Below are 19,150 nucleotides of genomic sequence, written 5' to 3' on the forward strand. Positions count from 1 at the left end.
AGATGAGCTCAGTGTTGGGTATTGCACGCATGGGTGACCCTCCCGTGGTTACCTCGCTTGTCGATCCCGCAGCCTCAACCACAACGCACGCCTCGTCCACGACCATCCCCGACGTCTCCTGCTCCAACACCAAGGCCAGGAAATGCTCGAGGTTATCCACGACATGCCCCCTGCCTGCACCACGAGGGCGCACATCACCTGTTCGACGGATGGCTCGACTCAAGTTGTCGCCACCAACAACCTCATTAACAAATCTCGGCATCGTGCCTCGTTCGAATTACTTGGTCTTCGACAGGTCGACTATGCGCCTACGATTATTCTAAGGTTACATCTATATTTTGTTGCCGAAAGTTACAACATCAGAAATGGTGTGGCACTGAATGTCTAGCAAAATAACGCACTTGAAGTACAAGAAAGTAAATCAAGAAGGTGAAACGCGAAAAGGAAAATTAAGCGTGATATTCCAGGATCTGAATCAAGAGCAAAGTACTCCGGCAGGGACAACTAAGTAGCAACCTGGGGCGCCGTGGGCATCTTCAAGGCCGCTAGGATCGTAGGCGGCCACGGCAGCTCATACGCGCACTCCGCGGCGTGGTGCTTGTCCTGGAGAGTCCTCCTCCTCTCCCTGGGCGGACGCCGTCGCCGGGCAGAGCTTGGCGCTCGACTTCCTCCCGCAGCTCGGCAGCGGTGGCTGCTGGGAGCTTGCCGACTGCCAGAGCGGCCTCCTCCTCCTCCTCGACGCGGCGCCGCCGTCACACCTCCTCCTCTTCGACGCGGCCCCATCTTCACGCCTCGTCATCTGCGATCCTCTGACGCGGCGCTACAGGCTGGTCCCTCCCTCGGCGTGGTTCCACGGCTGCGATTTCCTGGGTGCCTTCCTCCTCGACGGCGAAGCCGCCGTGGCCGCAGGCGCGTGCATCAGCCTGTCGAACTTCAGCGTGACGTGCGCGCTCTATCGCCACGGATACGGCATAGCCAGGGCCTGCGCGTTCTCGTCCGCCTCCGGCGGCCGCTGGACCTCCGTTGCGGCGCGTAGGAGTACGGCGCTCTGCGGCCACGAGTTCTGGGAGAGCAATGGGATCAACAGCATCTACTTCGCAGGCAACACCGGCGGGTCCGCCTACTGGAGGGTCGGCAGAGACCAGCTCGTTCTTGCTCTGGACAAGGACGCCGCTGAGTTCTCCTCTTCCGTCCTGCCGGACACGGAGTACGCCGTGGGACGAAGACGGGGTTACATCCAGGCGGACGCGCGAAGCGGTAGCGGCGCTCGTCGACACGGTAGTGGCCGACAATGTGGGCGGACGACGCGCCGAGGAGCGAGCGGAACCGACGGAGGAAGCACCCGCCGTCCGCTGCGATTACGCGGCGCCAGCGCCTGCAGGTGCATGCGGCGCGGACGAGGTGGAGAGGCGACGGCAGCCGCAGGAACACCTGCTCGAGAAGGTCGTTGGGGACGACGTCATTTGCGAACTCCGGCGCGCCGTCCCTCCGGCGGCGGCCGCCCCCCATGGTGGCCCGGAACGTGGGTGACCGAATCGCCCAACGAAAATTATCAGTCAAATCTTATGTAAGGAAGAGAATGGTTATCACGTTTAACTGATTTGTAGCGGTGGATCCATGCGATGCGCGGCACGTCCCGGGATCGGCGGCGACGTCACCGGCACGCTTTGATCGCCTCGCGTTCATAAATCCCAACAAAATCACGTTTTTTTGGGAAACAAAATCACGCATTTGGAAGGGAATGACTCTGCGTCAGTCGACTCAATCGTGACCAGTTGATTCTATCTGAACCGTTGGATCTTGATCCAATGGATCTGCAGTCATCTTCCACCTTAAACCCGACGCACACTGTTTATCATCTTCCTTTGGCCGCCCTCCGGCCTAGGCCGAACCGCCAGCCTCCGCCGCCCCGCCCTCCCTTTGATCTCCCCGCCCCGTCAGGCTTGCCTCCGCCCCCGCCATCCCTCTAGCCCCGCACCCATCTAGTTTTCTTCTCCGGCGAAGCCACACCATCGCACCACCACCGCCGTCCACCACCGCCCCCATCCTGAACCCTACGATAGATAATGGGGTGATTATGGCCAGCCCCTTCCTTCTCTCCAGCAAGGCCATTCCTTCTCCTTCCTTCACTCAAAATCGACTAACCCAAAACTAAAAAGTCAGCTGACTGGAATGTACTCGCTCCGTCTCATAATGTAAGACATTTTTTGACAGTACACTAGTGTCAAAAAAACGTCTTACATTATGGGATGGAGGGAGTAGTTAATATGTACTTGGAATATGGATTTGTTCTCATCTAGATGAGAAAATAAGTATGTCACATCCAAGTAGTTTACTACACGACCAAGAGCATGAAAATTTTGTGCAAACTGTTTGATCGCCCGCGCTGATTGTGCGTTGCTTGTGGGCTGTTTTTCCTCAGCCTACTTGTTTATGTTTGTATGTCTAGCCCTATGCATTAGTCTGCACTAGAGAGTGTGGCTTTTTTGGGTTGTTCTTTCAAGTGGGCTGGAGGTAGAATGCTAGAAATCCTACCAGAAATAGTACAAAGAAATCCTTCAATTTCCTATGAATCAAATAACCAACATAAAAAAAACTTAAACACTCTCGTTCTCCAAAAATCCTATGAACCTCGTTTCAATCAAAGGTGCCCATAGTTTTCTTTTTCTTTTCTAACATAGTATGGACAAAGACACTTATATACTCATCTCTATGAACACACACATGCATACTCTATCCGTGTGAGCACTTTCGAGAGACTGGGCTAGCACATCATTTAAGAATAATGAAGTTGTCACATACGCTTTCATAGTCAACGAAAACGTCTTCTTTCACTGAACACACATCGTAAGAAGATCTAAAATAATTGCAGAAAATTATGAGCACCAAAGTCTAGGACTTAAACTCTGTGTGCTGGGGATACCACCTCCTGCTAACCATCCAACCACAGTTGGTTTCGTGAGTCTGTAGCTGTTGGAGTGGTCATTTTCGCGCGCCCTGGTGGCGATGTAATGTAACCCGGCTAATTAGTTAGGTTCTCAATCAATGTGATCTCGTTCGCCTCTCGCCTTCTCAGCGACACACTGAGTTGGTTCGCCTCTCGCCCATCGGTTCTAGGAATGCTGCTGCCCTGCCTGTTCCAGGAGTGAGACATCACGACAAATTGAGCGGTACGTATAGTTCAGCATTTGCATCTTCAATTTCTTTCTGTTCAACGACACAAAAATCACATTTCTCGTGGGAAAATTTATCTTTCGTCACGAGAGAGGACTCCATAGTCCTCTGCTTCGTGAGACCGATGTACTACTACGTACTACACTTCATCTGCAGCAACGCCGCCGTACGTCGTTCCTCCGTTTGCTTGTTTGTTTCCCGGCGGGGGGATAGGCTAGTAGACGGCGTGGCGGCACATGGGGCAATGGGGCTTCCACAGCAGCCAGCTGTCGATGCACGCCAGGTGGAACACGTGGCCGCACGCCGGCAGCCTCCTGGCGCTCTCGCCGGCCTGGAACTCCTGAGCAGGACAAGAACATCATCTCGTCAGCTAATCAATGGCACATTGGCGCTATACTACATCACTGGCTCGGATGAGAAGCTAGCTATAGCACTGACATGGAGGCAGATGGGGCAGGTGGTGTGCTGCCCCGCGCCCGCTGTCTCCTTGGTGAGCACCGTGGCCGGGAGGCTCTCGACGGCGGCCCTCCGCGCGGCCGTCACCGGGCCGGAGCTCGGCTCGAAGAGGTCGCCTCGGAAGGAGTGGTGCTGCTGCAGCGCCTCGATCTGGCTGTCCAGCGCGCCGCTTATGGCCGGGAACAGCGAGCCGCGCAGGAGGCGGCCGACCGCCACGCTCCGGAGCACCAGCCGCTGCAAAATGAACTCCATAAAATTAATTGTCAATCTTGGTCAATGACGATCGAATCTCCAACTTGGCGGCTTGCGAAGCGTACCGTGCGTTTGATGCGCGCGTCCATGGAGCAGTCGCCGCAGGTCCATATCCTGAGGAGGGAGTCGGCGAGCTCCACGGAGACGAGGGCCCCGGTGACCGCCCCGACGACCACGCCCTGCACCAGGCCGTCCTGGTTGACGAAGCCCCACAGGAGGCCGAGCATGCCGCCGATCACCGTACCGGCTGCACACAATGCACCTCGGTTAATCTATCCCCATAAGATCGTTTAATTATGGCGGGAAAAAAATGCACTACCTCCATTTCATTTTACAAGTCCTATGCGTATACCTAAATTGTCAATTTTATCATCCTAATATAAACTTTATAACACAAAAATTATAGCGCCTCACGTACCTGCGCCGAAGGCGGCGACCACGAGCGAGCGCGCCAGCCCGCCGGCTGCTCTGGTGGCCACGTCGAGCATGTTGCTGCTACGTTCACGTACGAAGGACCAGAGTCTAAGGAGTTTGTGACGGACGTATTGCGATGGTCGTCGATTGAGATCGAGCACGCACGCACCTACGTACGTACCTATCGACACGGAGGCGGAATGGAGGAGAAGATAGCGGACGCGTGCGCATATATATGCGGAGGCCTGTGGTGTGCAGTAACACGCGGCAGCGGAATGTCGTTGCTCCGGGCGCTCCCGGTCGACGTCGAGGGCGGGCGAGGCGGCCCCAAGCAAGCACGGATGGAGTTAAGAGGGCGTCTGGTCTGAGGGTACTGAAGCAAGCAAGCGCGACGGCACAGGGAGGGCACCGGGCGGACGAGCGGTACAGGAGAGGACCTCTCCCCGTCGCCGGGGGTTGGGGGCGTTGGTTGCGCTTTGCCCCGCCCGGCCGGGACCGGGACCACGCCGCATGCATGCACGGATGGGATTTGCTTTGCCGATTGGTATACGTCGACTAGAGTGACGACGCACAGAGAATCGAAGAAGCGGTTGATGCGCGCGACCTGTGCTCTCAGCCTCTCATGTACTACCTTGCACCCAACTGTGTACGTCCAAGTTCGAGTTTGAGCGATCGCCGGCCAGACGACAGCAACTTGTCGCCGCCCCGGCCGCTCCGCGTCTACGTCGGGGACCGGCGAGGCGAGCGGTTCCTATGTACGGATGGAGCTTGGAGGAGGAGGCCATCAGAGCATCTACAGCCGGACTAATTTGGCCCCTCAAACACCCGCAGACGCGCCCGGTCAGCGTTCCGGGCATGTCCACTTTGATTCCCTATTTTTTCGTTCACGCAATCCTGTCCCTCACTTTTCTTTATATATGTCCGGGCACATGCATGTAATTGGTGGAGAAGGAGAGAGAGAGAAAAAAATAAAAAAATAAAAAAGATGCTCTATGGGGGTCTAATCCTATGTGGCGGACGCGGGACCGCTGACCGGGCACGCCCGGACGCTCCTCATACTCATTTCATATATGAGATGAATATGAGGGTTGGGGTTGTCGGACAACCCGACCATTTAAGGAGGCTTTGAGGGGTCTGGTTGGTCAACTTTTTACCGCTTTTTCCTTCTCTCTCATGTCCGGCCAGTGGTCCCTGTTCCCGTCCGGTCAATTTGAGGAGTCCGACTGTAGAAAATTTTGGGACCAGTGCTCATTAATGAGCGGGCACCCCGCACTGGCCCCTTTGTTGGCATGCAGACCTGCGATTCTCAGGGGAGCAATTAACCAATGCTTATTGACGATGCCATGAACCTAGGGTAGGGTCATAGGCCTGACCTATACGCCCTGTCCAAGGTCACTACCCTAGAAGCAAAGACATACAAAGTATAGCGAGGAACACCGACTGAAGTAACCATGGAGTGCAATCCACTCGACCAGTCACTTCACTCGGATACCCCCAATTTCACTCGACCTGGATGAAGTCATTCGACCACGCAGGAAACCACTCGGAGTACAGAAGACCTAGAGTCACTCAGGATGGCAACGGTCAGGCGTTCACTCCGTAGTCTTAAAGATCATTAATAGCGCTTTATAGCTGGCGTTACGAGTAATGCCCTATCTTAATGTACATTGAACCCCTGTAACGGAGGACGGCTGGGGTCCTGGTGCACTCTATATAAGCCACCCCCCTCCTCTGGGACAAGGGTTCGCACCCCTTGTAACACACACCCATATTACAGTCGACCGCCTCAGGGCACCGAGACGTAGGTTTTTTACCTCCTCCGAGAGGGGTCTGAACTCGTAAGCTCATGTGTACAACCTCGTCGTAGCTAGGGCCTTGCCTCCTCATACATACCCCCTACTCTTACTGTCAGACTTAGTACCACGACAGTTGGCGCCCATTGTCGGGGGTTGGATACGACATATGCCAAAGGATGGCTTATCATGGTGGGAGCGAGTAGAACGTCGTCGATGCCTGGAAGCGGGATGAGGCGATGACATGCACGCTGGCGAAACTTACCCAGCTTCAGGGCTCTCCTAGGAGATAACACCCCTACTGCTGCTCTGCGGGGTCTCCGCATGATCACTAAGGCAAAGTGACTACAATGGTGCTCCTGGAGCTGTTTCGGGAGGCAGGAGAGGGCAAGGCTAGCTCTCTCCTTCCTATGCTATCTGGTCTATCTCTATCTAGGTCCGAACCCTTTGCATGGGTGCCCCGGGGGGTTTATATAGGCCTACCCCCCGGGGGTACAATAGTAATCCGGCTGGGCGCGGGTCCCAGCCGTCTGTCTCTCAGGCCGCCGTCCTTCCCGCCGGCTTTTGGGGCCGCCGACTGGTGGGTCCCGCGGACAGGCTTGATACTGTAGCGGCACTCTTGATGACGCAGGCTTGGTCATTGGGTCGTGGCAACAGTGTCGCCGTCTATCGGGCGATCACTGTCGCCATTCCCCATCCTATCTGGTTAATGGCTCGTGGGGCCCTGGGGAGGAGTCGGCCGACTCCAAGGAGGCCGACTCCCACAGGTCCGTCTTCGGGCGCCCAGGCCGCCTTCGGCCCACCCACTGACAGGCGGCCCCGCCGTCTTCGGGCCGTACAGGCCGGCGTCGTGGGCACAGTGCGTGGCGCACTGTGGCTGAGGTCAGGGCAGGCATGGCAACAATGTCGCGCCTCGTCGGAGATCTTCCAGCGATACGGCTCACTGTAGCCATGCCGGCCCTTCATAAGCAGGGGGAGAACGGCCACGCCGTGACCGTACCCCACATCGTACTTCGGGATGAGGGAGAAGTCATGGGCCGACTCTCCATAGTCGGCCTCTCTGGAGGTCGCCACCTCGGAGTCGGCTTGTCTCGGAGTCGCCGTCTGGGATTCGGCTTGTCTCGGAGTCGCTCCTGGGACTCGGCTTGAGGGGCGCGGCCTGCCCCGATGTCTTGAAAGGTCCTGGGACTCGGGTTAGCCTACCCGTGGCCCAATACTCCGACAGTAGTCCCCGAAGCTGGTGAAGCCCTGCGGACGCTCAATTGTGGGGCTTCAACAGTTTCAACCTTCCAGGAGCGGACTCTGGAACTCGGCTGCCGTCTTCCCTTGGGCCGACTGTCGAGGGTCGGATGTTTTAGAGAAGAACCCCAGCTTGAAAGTCGCGGCAGGAAACCAGGCGGCGTGCCTGATACCCTTCCCCGCAGCCATCAGGGCGGTCCTATCGCGCGGCGCCACATGGAGAGGGCAGTCTGCCTGCCCACGCGCGCGACGGGACGGGCCATCAGGTGGGGCCCGCCACTACCGTGCCTCGGCATACGGACGGATCCGCTGCGGCCGTGGACGGTTAGTTTTCCCACGTCGTTACTGCGTGCAGTAACTTCGTGGGGTGGATTGTGGGGCGGCGTGGGGGCGTCGTGCGCAGTTAATCCCATGCCCGCCCCCTCGGCTCCTCAACCGGCAGGGCTATAAGTAGGCGGGGGGGAACGGAGCGGCACAACACACGCGCCCTTCTTCCCCGCTCCCCCGCTTCGTCTTGCCTTCTCTCCTTCCTGTCTCCGCTGTTGAGCAAGAGCACTCCACACCGCGGCGATGAGCTCCTCCTCTGCCGCGGCCCCCGCCGTGCGCTCCGGCGTGTGGGACGGCTCGGAGGTAGAAGAGGAACACATCGAGTTCCTCCGTCGGACACGCCGTCTTCCCAGCGCGGACCTCGTGCGCGCCCGCGCCGCGCCGGAGGGGGAGATCCGGCCGGCACCGGAGGAGGGCGAGCAGGTCATCTTCCGCTCGCACCTCATGCGCGGCCTGGGGCTGCCGGTGAGCGGCTTCTTCCTCTCGTTCTTGGAGTTCGACAGCCTTCAACCGCACCACCTCACTCCGAATACGGTGGTGTTGCTCTTCGCCTTCGCCACTCTGTGCGAAGGTTTCCTCGGCGTTCTCCCCACCGTCGAGCTGTGGGGAGAATTCTTTTCTTCTAAGCTCGGCACGCACATCGCCGGCGTGCCGGCTCAGTGCGGCGCCTTCATCGCAATGCAGCGCTCGACGGCCGACAACCCCTTTCCTCCCATCACGCTGATTAAGTCGGTGAAGATGTGGCAGCGCTCATATTTCTACATGAAGAACCTCGCCTCCGACGGCGACTGGGTCAACCTGCTACCATACAGCGCCGCCCCCCTAACTGGGAGGCTCCCCAGCTGGTCTCACCGAGTCAAGACGCTGACTCCCGTCGGAGCCGCCGCCGTAGCGCGACTCCGAGTCTTGACGCAGTCGGAGGGTCTCGTTGGGGCCGACTTGCTGGCCGCCTTCGTGGCGCGCCGAGTTCTCCCGCTCCAAGGTCGGCCTCACCTGATCTGTCAGACGAGCGGCCTCCGAGACCCGGGTCGGATGTGCACCAAGGAGATGCCCCGCGCGGAGGTGGCAAACATGGTGAATTATATCGCGAACTGCGAGTTCGGGGAGGACTGGCAGTTCGGCAAGGAGCCGTACTCGCGCGACAACCCCCCACCAGTGGTAAGTCGCGTCCCTCTATTGTTTTGTCTTCTTTGCGGCTGACTCCGGCTTCTGACTCTTGTCGGTTTCTTCTGAGCTAGAATCCCCTTATGCAGCCTGCAGCCGGCGCCACGAGATAGCCCCGTGAGTATGTCCCCGATCGTGCGGAGAGCGACGTCGACGACCCCGACTTGGGGGCGGCGGCGATGGAAGCCGACGCCGAAGGCGGGGGAGGAGGAGCAGAAGGCGACTTCAGGCCCTTGGCCACCTTCGCCGACTGGCCTGACGATGACGCCGAAGGCGAAGTCGCTCCGCGCCACCAGCTGAGGATCGGGTCGTCGGGCGCCGGCTCCTCCGCCGGCCTGGCCGGCCAAGACGGCACGAAGAGGCGTCACGCCTGGCCGAATGCGCCCGGCGACAAATTGAAGAAGTTCAAGGGGGCGGCCGCCGCAACCGGAGGGGAGGAGGCGGCCGCGAAGGCCAATCGCTTCCGAAGGGAAGTGAGAAGGCCGCCGCTAGTCTCTGCGTAAGTGTTTACGCTTTTTTATTTTCCTTCGTTGAATTTTGTCTGAGTCTTCTTTTATACTCCCTCCATTCTTCTTCAGGGCCCCTCTTTCTCTTGAGAGAGTTGTCGTCCCCTCCGTCATGGGGTCGGCAGAGACGTCCGCCAATACTCGGCGGGCCGACCCCGCCGCCAACCTCCGGGAGGCGATGGAGCGAAATGCGCGGGAGAAGCGCGAGGAGGAGGAGGCCGAACGTCTGGAGAAGCTGGAGGAAGCCGAAGCTGCCCTTGCGGCGAGACAGCCGCCTCCGCCCAGAAGAAGCTGGAGGAAGCCGAAGCCGCCCTTGCGGTGAGACGGCGTGCCAAGGAGGCCGCGCGTCGCTGATCGGCGATGCTCGTCCCCCCACTGTCGTGTGCACCGCCGCCTCCGGAGTTCACGGGGTAGACCGGGGAGGCCGGCACCGAGAACCCCGTCGTGGAGAAGGAGAGCGGCGAGGCCTCCATGTCGGACACTCTCGTGCCGCCACCGCCGTCTGGGAGACCGCACGGCAAACAGCCGGTGGGTCCGTCGGAGCCGCCGGTCACGGACGAGGCCGAGGCGCGGCTGCTTCTCCAAGTCGCCTCGCCGGTCGCCGCCGTCTTGAGAGGGTGACCTCGGCACCGCGACCTCGGGAGACCGGCGCCGCCAGCTCGGCAACCTTAGACGCCGAGGCCACAAGCGTCGCGCCCACCGGGTGGGTGCGCGGAGGCGGCACCGGGCCGCTGAATCAAGTGCTTCTGGACGTTCAGGCGAAGCTACGCGCTGAAGGCGACGCCCTTCAAACTTGCACCAGGGCGCATTTGGCAGCACGGACGGCCGTCCGAGTACGTTTCCTTCTTTCTTTTTGATTCTTGTTTTTCTCTGTGGGGGCGCACCAGCGCACCCACTGGGTGTAGTCCCCGAGTTCCGGGTCGGCTGCTGAGCAGGCGGTTCGGAACTCCCTCTGGCGAGTTCCAAATACTAACTTTGTCTTCAATGACTTATTGCAGGAGTATCACAACCTCCGCGCCACTGCCTTCAACCGCAATGTTGAGGAGTTGAGCAAGCGGGCTGCCGACTTGTTGGAAAGCCGGAGTAAGTTCTTCTTCTTCGCGGGGGCGCGCTAGCACACCCGCGGGCTGTAGTCCCCGAGATTCTGGCCAACTGCTGAGCAGTCGGGCCGGATCTTCCCGGCGATCTTCTTTGCTGACGACTTATTTGTCTCTTCTTTCGCTCCTCAGAAGCCAACGCCGTTCTTCAGGAGCAGCTGGGCGAGGCCAATACCGCCCGTCGTGCCAAGAAGGAGGAGTGTGGCAAGCTTGCCACGGAGTGCGACCTGCTGGCGGCGCAGCTGGCCGAGCAGAAGGAGCTGCTCAAGAAGGCGCAGGACGAGGCCGAGAAGAAGGAGGCCGCTCTCCTGGCCGAGTTCGAGAGCGAGCGCTCCTCCTGGACTGACAGGGAGGCGATGCTGACCTCCGGCTTCCACGAGATCGAGGATATTGTTGATGGTAAGTTTCTTTCGTTTCTTCGTGCTTCTGACTATGTGTCAGGCTGACTTCTGATTTTTCGACTTGCTTCTTTTTTGTCTTGGCAGACTTCTTCCCTGGTCACTCGCAGGCAGTCCCTCTGGCCATCGTGGCTGCTCGTGAGGCGCGAAGGGCAAACGGTGAGGAGATCGCCGCTAATGCCCCCCGAACCGTCGATGAACAGCTCCTGAGCATTGAAGCCCATCTTCGTCCGGCCCACCGGCAGATGCGCCGGCTTCAGCGTGCCGGCGCCCAGGCGGTTGCCGCTTTGTGGCTGGACATGCCGGCTCTGCGCACCGCCAGTCGGACCGTCGACTGGCTGGAAGTCGCTGACGGCCGTCTTGAGGCCTGGAAGGGCTCCTCGGCCCGGGCCGGAACGCGCCGGGCCTTGGAGTTCGTCAAGGCATGGTATCCAGGGCTGGATCTGGACCGTCTGGCCGCGTTCCGATCAGAAGCCCAGGCCGAGCTGGAGGCCATGGAGGGCGCCCTTGTCGAGCATGCGGCGGCCATCGCCGAGTACACGGACACCAGTGTCTTCGTGCCCGAGCGGGCTGAAGGCGGCGAGGAAGTGCCGCCAGAGTGGTTCGGGATGAACCCAGAGTATGGCGAGGACTCGACGGAGGTGATCGACTTCAGCACCGAGGAGGAGGACGAGGCGGAGGCCGAAGGCGAGGCGGAGGTGCCAGAAGACGGAGCAGGCGGCCAGCCTCAGCTCGACCGCGCCTCCAGCAACGAGCCGCGTCGAGAGAAGGCGACTGCCGCCGGAGGCGATCAAACCGAGACCGCCCAGCCGACTGCCCCGGCGCCTGACACCGCCGTCTCCTCCGATCCTCTGATCCCAGATGCCGCCTCCTAGGCTGCTTTTTCGCCTCTGCTTGTCTGTCTTAGTAATCTTTTGAAAACTTTGTTAGATTCGAACAATTCCACCCACGGGGTGTATCTTGAACTTCTATTCGAAGATTCGGCCAAAGGGCCTATGTAAATATTTATTCGATTTCCGTCTTTCCTTGCTTAATGCTCTTTAGGCTTTTCCCTTTGCCGCCTTCCTTTAGTCGCTGCCTTGCCAGTCGGACAGCCGCTCTGCGGACTATCGCTGGGTCAAGTGCTTGGCTACTTCGGGAAGGCAAGTACTTGGCCGTTTAGAGTTTCTTTAGCAAGTCAGATAGAGAGCGACAGGCCGACTACCCAAGAGTCGGCCGTCCTTGATAGAGGTTAATAAAGACGGCGAGCCGACTACTCATGAGTCGGCTTTCTGCTTCAGAAATGCTGGAGGCCGTCTTACGCTATGTTCGTGCTTTAGGTCCTTAGCCATTTTTCGTGTGGGCGCCCATTCTTCCTCACTCCAGCCTGCCTCACAGTCGCTCTGTGAGCTCCGGCTTTGCCAGGAGGCGGATTGGACACCGCGCACTACTTGTCTGACTGCGGGAAGCTCCTCATAGCGCAAGGCGGCGAGTCCCCGGGCCGACTAGTCTGGCCCGCTGCCAAGCGGTTTGTAATGAAAGTAATGTACTTGAATGCATAATTCTTATCATACAGATAACAAAAATGGCAGTCCCCGAGCTCGTCTCAGGGGGCCCAAAGTCTTAGTACTTTAATACAAAAGGGGTAGTGCGATACATACTGCATCAACTATAAAATCTTCAAAGAAGATTTGCATTCCATGGGCGCTCTGTCTCTTTGCCGGAGTCGTCCCTCTTGCGCGCTCGGGGCTTCTGAGCGTCGATCAGATAGTAGGCGTCGTTCCCTAGCACCTTGCTGATGATAAAGGGGCCTTCCCAAGGTGCCAACAGCTTGTGTTGGCTAGCTGTTCGCTGGATCAGCCGGAGCACAAGGTCACCTTCTTGGAAAGATCTTGGCCTGACCTTCCTGTTGTAGTATCGACGCAGACTCTGCTGGTAGATGCTGGACTGGCTAAGTGCCAACAGCCGGCCCTCTTCCAGCAGATCGACACCGTCTTGACATGCTTCTTCTGCTTCTTCCTCGGTGTACATGGTGACTCGCGGGGAGTCGAACTCTATGTCCGTTGGGATGACGGCTTCGGCGCCATAGACGAGTCGAGGCTTGATGCCGGATAAGATGAGGCCGTTTGCTCACTCCACCTGGCCGTTTGACTGCGGATGGGCAACGGACGCTAAGTCCAGTCGGATGCCCTGTGTCGCGCAGAAACGGGCCAAGGCGCCTTTGGCAAAATTCGTGTCATTGTCGGTGATGATGCTGTGTGGGATGCCGTACCGAGTTGTGATGTCAGCGATGAAGGTCACTGTAGTCGGACCATTCAACTTCTTGATGGGTTTCACCTCCACCCACTTGGTGAACTTGTCCACTGCGACAAGTAGGTGAGTCAAGCCACCTCGTGCCGTCTTGAATGGTCCCACCATGTCCAGGCCCCAGACTGCAAAGGGCCAGGCGATGGGGATAGTCTTGAGTGCGGAAGCTGACTGAAGTGGCTTGGAACGGAAAATCTGGCACCCCTTGCACTTTTGGACTAACTCTTTGGCCTCTTCCAGGGCGGTTGGCCAGAAGAAACCGTGCCGGAAGGCTTTGGCGACGAGTGCCCTGGAGGCCGCGTGGTGACCGCACTCGCCTTCATGGATGTCTCTAAGGATTGCTTGACCTTGTTCTGCCTCGACGCAGCATTGGAAGACGCCGGTAATGCTGCGCCTGACCAGTTCTCTGTTGACTATGGTGTAGGCTGCTGCTCGGCGTTGCACTTGCCGAGCCAAGATTTCATCCGTTGGCAGCTCTTTGTTTACTAAGAACCTGAGGATAGGCTGGGCCCATGAAGGTGCTGCTATTTCTTCAACTTCCACTAGTGTGACTTGGACAAGGGCGGCCGGGCTGGGGGGCGGCGGGTTGGAGTCCGCAGCCGCTTGCTGATTTGACAAAGTCCCGGGGCCGACTGGAGCAGTCCCCGGGCCGAGCTCTGGAGTCTTCGATCTTGCCACTTCAGTCCCCGGGCCGGGTTCTGAAGTCCCCGGGCCGGCTTCGACTGTGTGTTTCTTGGAGTCGGATCCGTCTTCCTCAGGCGGAGCCGGCACAAAGATTGAATCTGATTCTGGTGATGGTTTGATAGAAGGCTTGAGGAGGCGTCGGAGGGCGACACCAGATGGTATTGCCTGGCGGGTGGAGCCGATTCGTACCAAGGCGTTTGCTTGGTCGTTGTCGTTCCTTGGCACGTGGAGGAACTCGCACCCCTCGAAGTATCCGCTGAGTTGCTGGACGAGGAAACGATAGCTCGCCATATTTGCGTCCTTGGCCAGTGGAGCTATGCAGACCATAGTGATTGGATGCTCTTGGAAGTAAGGCTTCAATTTCTTGGCGGCAAAATGCACGCCGTAGCACATCTTCTAGTAATGGGGGTAGTTCTGCTTGGAGGCCGACAGCACCTCGCTCAAGTAATATACCGGTCTCTGGACAAGTAGCGCCTTGCCTTCCTCCTTGCGCTCGACTACAATGACTGTGCTGCCTACTCGGCTGGTGGCAGCAATGTATAGGAGCATGGGCTCTTTGGGAGTCGGAGCCGCCAGCACAGGGGGAGTAGTCAACATCTTCTTTAGCTGAAGAAAAGCCTCGTCCGCGTTGGGAGTCCACTCAAAGAAGGTCGTCTTCTTCATGAGCTGATACAAGGGGAGAGCCTTCTCGCCCAGCCGACTGATGAATCGGCTGATGGATGCCAAACAGCCGATGAACTTCTGCACATCTAACAGTTGTTTGGGTGCTTCCATCCTCTCGATGGCCTTGATCTTCACAGGATTGCACTCTATGCCGCGTTTGGAGACCAGGAAACCGAGGAGCTGGCCGGCTGGTACTCCAAAAACGCACTTCTCTGGGTTGAGCTTGATCTGGAATCGGCGCAGATTCTCAAATGTTTCCTTGAGGTCCTCCAGCAAGGTTCCACGCTTCTCCGTCTTCACCACTACATCATCGACATAGACGTGGGCATTTCTTTCGAGTTGCTTCAGGAGGCACTTCTGCATGCAACGCTGAAAGGTGGCGCCGGCGTTTCTTAAGCCGAACGTCATGGTCAGGTAGTAGAAGGCTCCAATCGGCGTGATGAAAGCGGTGTTTAGTCTGTCAGCCGGGTTCAGCTTGATCTGGTGATATCCTGAATATGCGTCTAGGAAACTCAACAGCTCGCATCCGGCTGTGGAGTCTATCACCTGATCGATTCTTGGCAGAGCAAATGGGTCCTTGGGGCAAGCTTTGTTGAGCTCGTGTAATCAATGCACATCCGCCACTGCTTGTTCTTCTTCATCAGCAGTACTGGGTTTGCCAGCCACTCTGAAAAAAACACTTCCATGATGAAGCCGGCTGCCAGGAGCCGGGCTATTTCTTCTCCAACAACTCTTCTTTTTTCTTCTGACAGGCGGCGCAAGGGCTGCCTGACGGGCTTCATATCAGATCGGACGTGTAATTTGTGCTCGGCGAATTCTGTCGGGACACCAGGCATGTCCTTGGGGGACCATGTGAAGATGTCGCGATTCTCACGGAGGAAATCGATGAGCTCGCCTTCCTATTTGCTGTCAAGGCCTGTGCCCATGACAGCGTACCTCTCCGGGTGCTCCGGGTCCAATGGTATCTTCTTTGTTTCTTTGGCCGGCTTGAATGATCCTTCTGCTTCCGACTCCTTGGGGTCGGGCAATAACTCGGGCTGCTTGCCGGCCATCGCCACGACCCGATCAAGAAGCCGTTTCTCAGCCGCGATCACCAAGGACTCGGCCAGCCGACTACTTTCGGCCGCGCAAGCGGACGACTTCCTGTAGTCACCGGACACGGTTAGGATTCCCTTGGAACTCGGCATCTTCATCTTGAGGTAGGCGTAGTGGGGGACCGCCATGAACTTGGCCAAGGCAGGTCGGCCAAGCAATGCATGATATGGGCTCTCAAGGTCCACCACCTCAAACCAAATTGGTTCTCGGTGGAAATGATCCTTGTCTCCGAAGAGGACATCTATCAGGATCTTGCCGATTGGTGAGCAAGAAAGGCCAGGGACGATTCCGTGGAACACAGTCCGGCTGCTCTGAAGCTGTCTTCGCTTGATTCCTAATTTCTCCATTGTATCCTTGTACAGGATGTTGATACTGCAACCTCCGTCTATCAGTACTCACGAGAAGCGAGCGGCCCGCCTATCTGTGGTGAGTGTGGCGCCTAAGACCAAGGCGTAGGAGCCTGGACTCGGCATCACCTCTGGGTGATCAGCTCTGCTCCAACTGATAGGCTTTTCGGACCAATGCATGAACTCTGGGGGACTTGATGCAACCGCATTCACTTCTTGCTGCTGCTGGCGCCTGCTGCGTCGGTCATCTGCTACACTGGTGAACACCACATAGGCTTCGTGCTCATCCGGGAACTCGTCTTGTATCGCGCCGACTGGACTGACGGCCGGCTGCTGGGGCGGCTGTGGAGGAGGCGGCCCAGCAGGAGGGGGAGGGAGCAGGCCGTCCCCCTTAGCGATTCTGGTCAGCCAGTGGCATTTCCTCGTGGTGTGGTTTGACGGCTTCGCGCCGCTGTGGAACTTGCAGGGCCCGTCTAAAGTCTGCTCGTAGGAGAAAGCCGGCAGCCAGTTGGACTTGCCTCCCTTCTGTCGCTTCGCCAGAGGCGGTCCCTCCAACTGCTGGTCTTCTGCTGTTGCCACTTGCCGACTGTTGGAAGTCAGCTGCGGGGCTTTGCGCTTCTGGTCATTCTGCTGTTGCCGCCGACCGGTGTCTCCAGCCGGAGTTCTTGGAGCCTGAGGGGCGACTTTACCAGTTGTGCTGACCCGAATCTCCGCCTTCATGGAGGAGTCGGCCGTGGCGTACTTGTCCGCTGTGATCAGCAGCTCATCGAGGGTCTCCGGCTCGTCACAGAGGAGCTTGTGCTTGAGGAGGGTGCCTTCTCTGCACCCGGCAGTAAAGTACTCGATGGCCTGCACCTCGTGCACGCCCTCGCAGGAGTTCCAGAGTTTGCCCCAGCGTGTGAGGTAGTCGCGAGTAGACTCGTCAGGGCCTTGCACGCACAAGGAGAGTTGGCGTGGCTTGGGAGGTCGCTTGTACGTGCTGGTGAAGTTGCGGACGAAGCCTCGGTGAAGTCGACCCAGCTGTTGATGCTGCGAGGCTTCAGACTGTTCAACCACGTCCGGGCCGAGCCCTGGAGCATGAGCGGGACGTATCTTACGGCAACACGCTTGTTGCCGTTCTCTATGTTGACGGCTGTGGAGTAGTCGACCAGTCAATCTACCGGCTTCATGGTGCCGGTATATTTGGGCGTGTCTCGGGGGAGCGTGAACCCTTTGGGGAAGGGCTCATCTCGGATGCGGGGTCCAAAGCAGGGGGGACCGAACTCGTCTTCTTCTTCCAGCGCCAGGGATCGGTGGAGTCGGTCGATCCGGTGGCGGGCGTTGTTCTCTCCGACTCCCTCTCGGCGGCCAAGGCGGTCGCCGAGAGTCGGATGTTCCACGGGCGGCGGGGAGACTCGCCTTTCCCTGCGAAGAGGGGGAGGCAGGTAGTCGTCCCGCCGTTCCACCGCTTTGGGGCGGCCGTCTTGGTCGCGCTCGATGGTGATGTGAGTCTGACTATGGCTGACAGCCGGCTCCTTGTCCTTCTTCCCACGGGCCCCGCTAGTCGGCGTCCGAGACGTCGCACCTTGGTCTCGGCAAGGCGGTGGGTCGTCGTTTTGGCGCTGCGGCGCCTCGGTGCGGCAGCCGACATCATTTTGTGCGGCAGCCGCATCGAGGAGCTGCTGAACTCGCTCCGTCATTACGCGGCGCTCTTCGCCTTCGAAGTTGTCGAGCTCATCTGCCGCCGCCTGGGCGGCACGGATATTCTCTGCGGGCGTGGCATACACAGGGCGATCAGCCCCGAAGAGGTTGGCGACTGCCCCACCGCGCTGTCGGACCGCGCCTAGCCGGCTAGGCCCGGTTGGAGCCGGCGAGCCGCCTACCGCGCGATCCATCTCGCGTTGGTAGGCTTCTGACAAGCGCCTCATGCTTGCCAGCTTCTTCGCGCCTTCGACGAGCTAAAGGCGGAGCGCCTCCAGCGTCTCAGCGTCGGCGTCTTCCGGAAGCGGTGCTGCAAGGCCTCGCAGGGCCGCGTCAAGCGGGTCACGCGCTCCGTCGCCGGAGTGCTCTCCGTGCTCGAGGACGAGGACCTCAGTGATGGCGCTTCCGCCGCTCCCCGCGTAAGAGAGTGGCTCGTCGTAGACCACCACGTTGGTGGGGAACGCGTCGAGCGACGCGGTGTCGGAGTCGACCGGCATCGGGTCGGTGGATCCTATGGACTCCAGGTCCGCGGTAGGCTCGCCGACGACGTCGAGTTGGTCGAGGAGGCCCGCGAGGAGGCTCTCGGGGCCACCCGCGCCTATGTCGGATGCAGGCTCATCGGAGAGGCGAACCTCACCGATAAGATCGGCGAGGCAGCTGGCCGCACAGGCGATCTCAGCACTGTGCAGCGCATCGGCACAGACGCCATCTGGCGTGCCGGGCTGGCTGTGCTCGCCGGGGAGGAACAGGGTTCCCGTCCAGAGTAGATCTCCGGACGACGGTGCACCTCGCCCCACGGTGGGCGCCAAATGTCAGGGGTTGGATACGACATATGCCAAAGGATGGCTTATCATGGTGGGAGCGAGTAGAATGTCGCCGGTGCCTGGAAGCGGGATGAGGCGAAGACATGCACGCTGGCGGAACTTACCCAGCTTCAGGGTTCTCCTAGGAGATAACACCCCTGCTGCTGCTCTGCGGGGTCTCCGCATGATCACTAAGGCAAAGTGACTACAATGGTGCTCCTGGAGCTGTTTTGGGAGGCGGCCCCGCCGTCTTTGGGCCGTACAGGCCGGCGTCATGGGCACAGTGCGTGGCGCACTGTGGCTGAGGTCAGGGCAGGCATGGCAACAGTGCCGCGCCTCGTCGGAGATCTTCCAGCGATACAGCTCACTGTAGCCATGTTGGCCCTTCGTAAGCAGGGGGAACGGCCATGCCGTGACCGTACCCCACATCGTACTTCGGGATGAGGGAGAAGTCATGGGCCGACTCTCCATAGTCGGCCTCTCTGGAGGTCGCCAGCTCGGAGTCGGCTTGTCTCGGAGTCGCCGTCTGGGACTCGGCTTGTCTCGGAGTCGCCGTCTGGGACTCGGCTTGTCTTGGAGTCGCTCCTGGGACTCGGCTTGAGGGGCGCGGCCTGCCCCGATGTCTTGAAAGGTCCTGGGACTCGGGTTAGCCTACCCGCGGCCCAATACTCCGACACCCACTGTGGGACATAACGTCTTGGCAACTTCCGGCGAGGTTGCATTTTCTCCGATCTCCATCAACATGGTTTCCAGCGGCAGCTTGGTCATGGGC

The 19,150-nt window shown here is 58.9% G+C and overlaps 1 protein-coding gene across 1 annotated transcript; it reads right to left on the reverse strand.

Moving 5' to 3' along the window:
- Positions 1-3,175: 3,175 nt before the first annotated feature.
- On the reverse strand, positions 3,176-4,480 carry LOC123116718 (NEP1-interacting protein 2-like). Its single transcript, XM_044537640.1, has 4 exons — positions 4,301-4,480; positions 3,948-4,129; positions 3,613-3,864; positions 3,176-3,514 (listed from the first exon to the last, which is right to left on the reverse strand). The coding sequence occupies exons 1-4, from the start codon at positions 4,368-4,370 to the stop codon at positions 3,389-3,391; spliced, it is 630 nt and encodes a 209-aa protein (XP_044393575.1). The 5' UTR covers positions 4,371-4,480; the 3' UTR covers positions 3,176-3,388.
- Between the last annotated feature and the right edge of the window lie 14,670 nt (positions 4,481-19,150).

This window comes from Triticum aestivum, chromosome 5B, assembly GCF_018294505.1.
Source record: "Triticum aestivum cultivar Chinese Spring chromosome 5B, IWGSC CS RefSeq v2.1, whole genome shotgun sequence".
In the NCBI taxonomy this organism is placed as follows: domain Eukaryota; kingdom Viridiplantae; phylum Streptophyta; class Magnoliopsida; order Poales; family Poaceae; genus Triticum; species Triticum aestivum.

Bases quoted from the DNA above. Each gene is read 5' to 3' on its own strand.
- LOC123116718 (XM_044537640.1), bottom strand. From the start codon at position 4,370: ATGCTCGACGTGGCCACCAGAGCAGCCGGCGGGCTGGCGCGCTCGCTC. The intron at 3,865-3,947 runs GTACGCTTCGCA...TTCATTTTGCAG, and splicing joins ACGCGCGCATCAAACGCACG to CGGCTGGTGCTCCGGAGCGT. The intron at 3,515-3,612 runs GTCAGTGCTATA...TGTCCTGCTCAG, and splicing joins CCTGCCCCATCTGCCTCCAT to GAGTTCCAGGCCGGCGAGAG.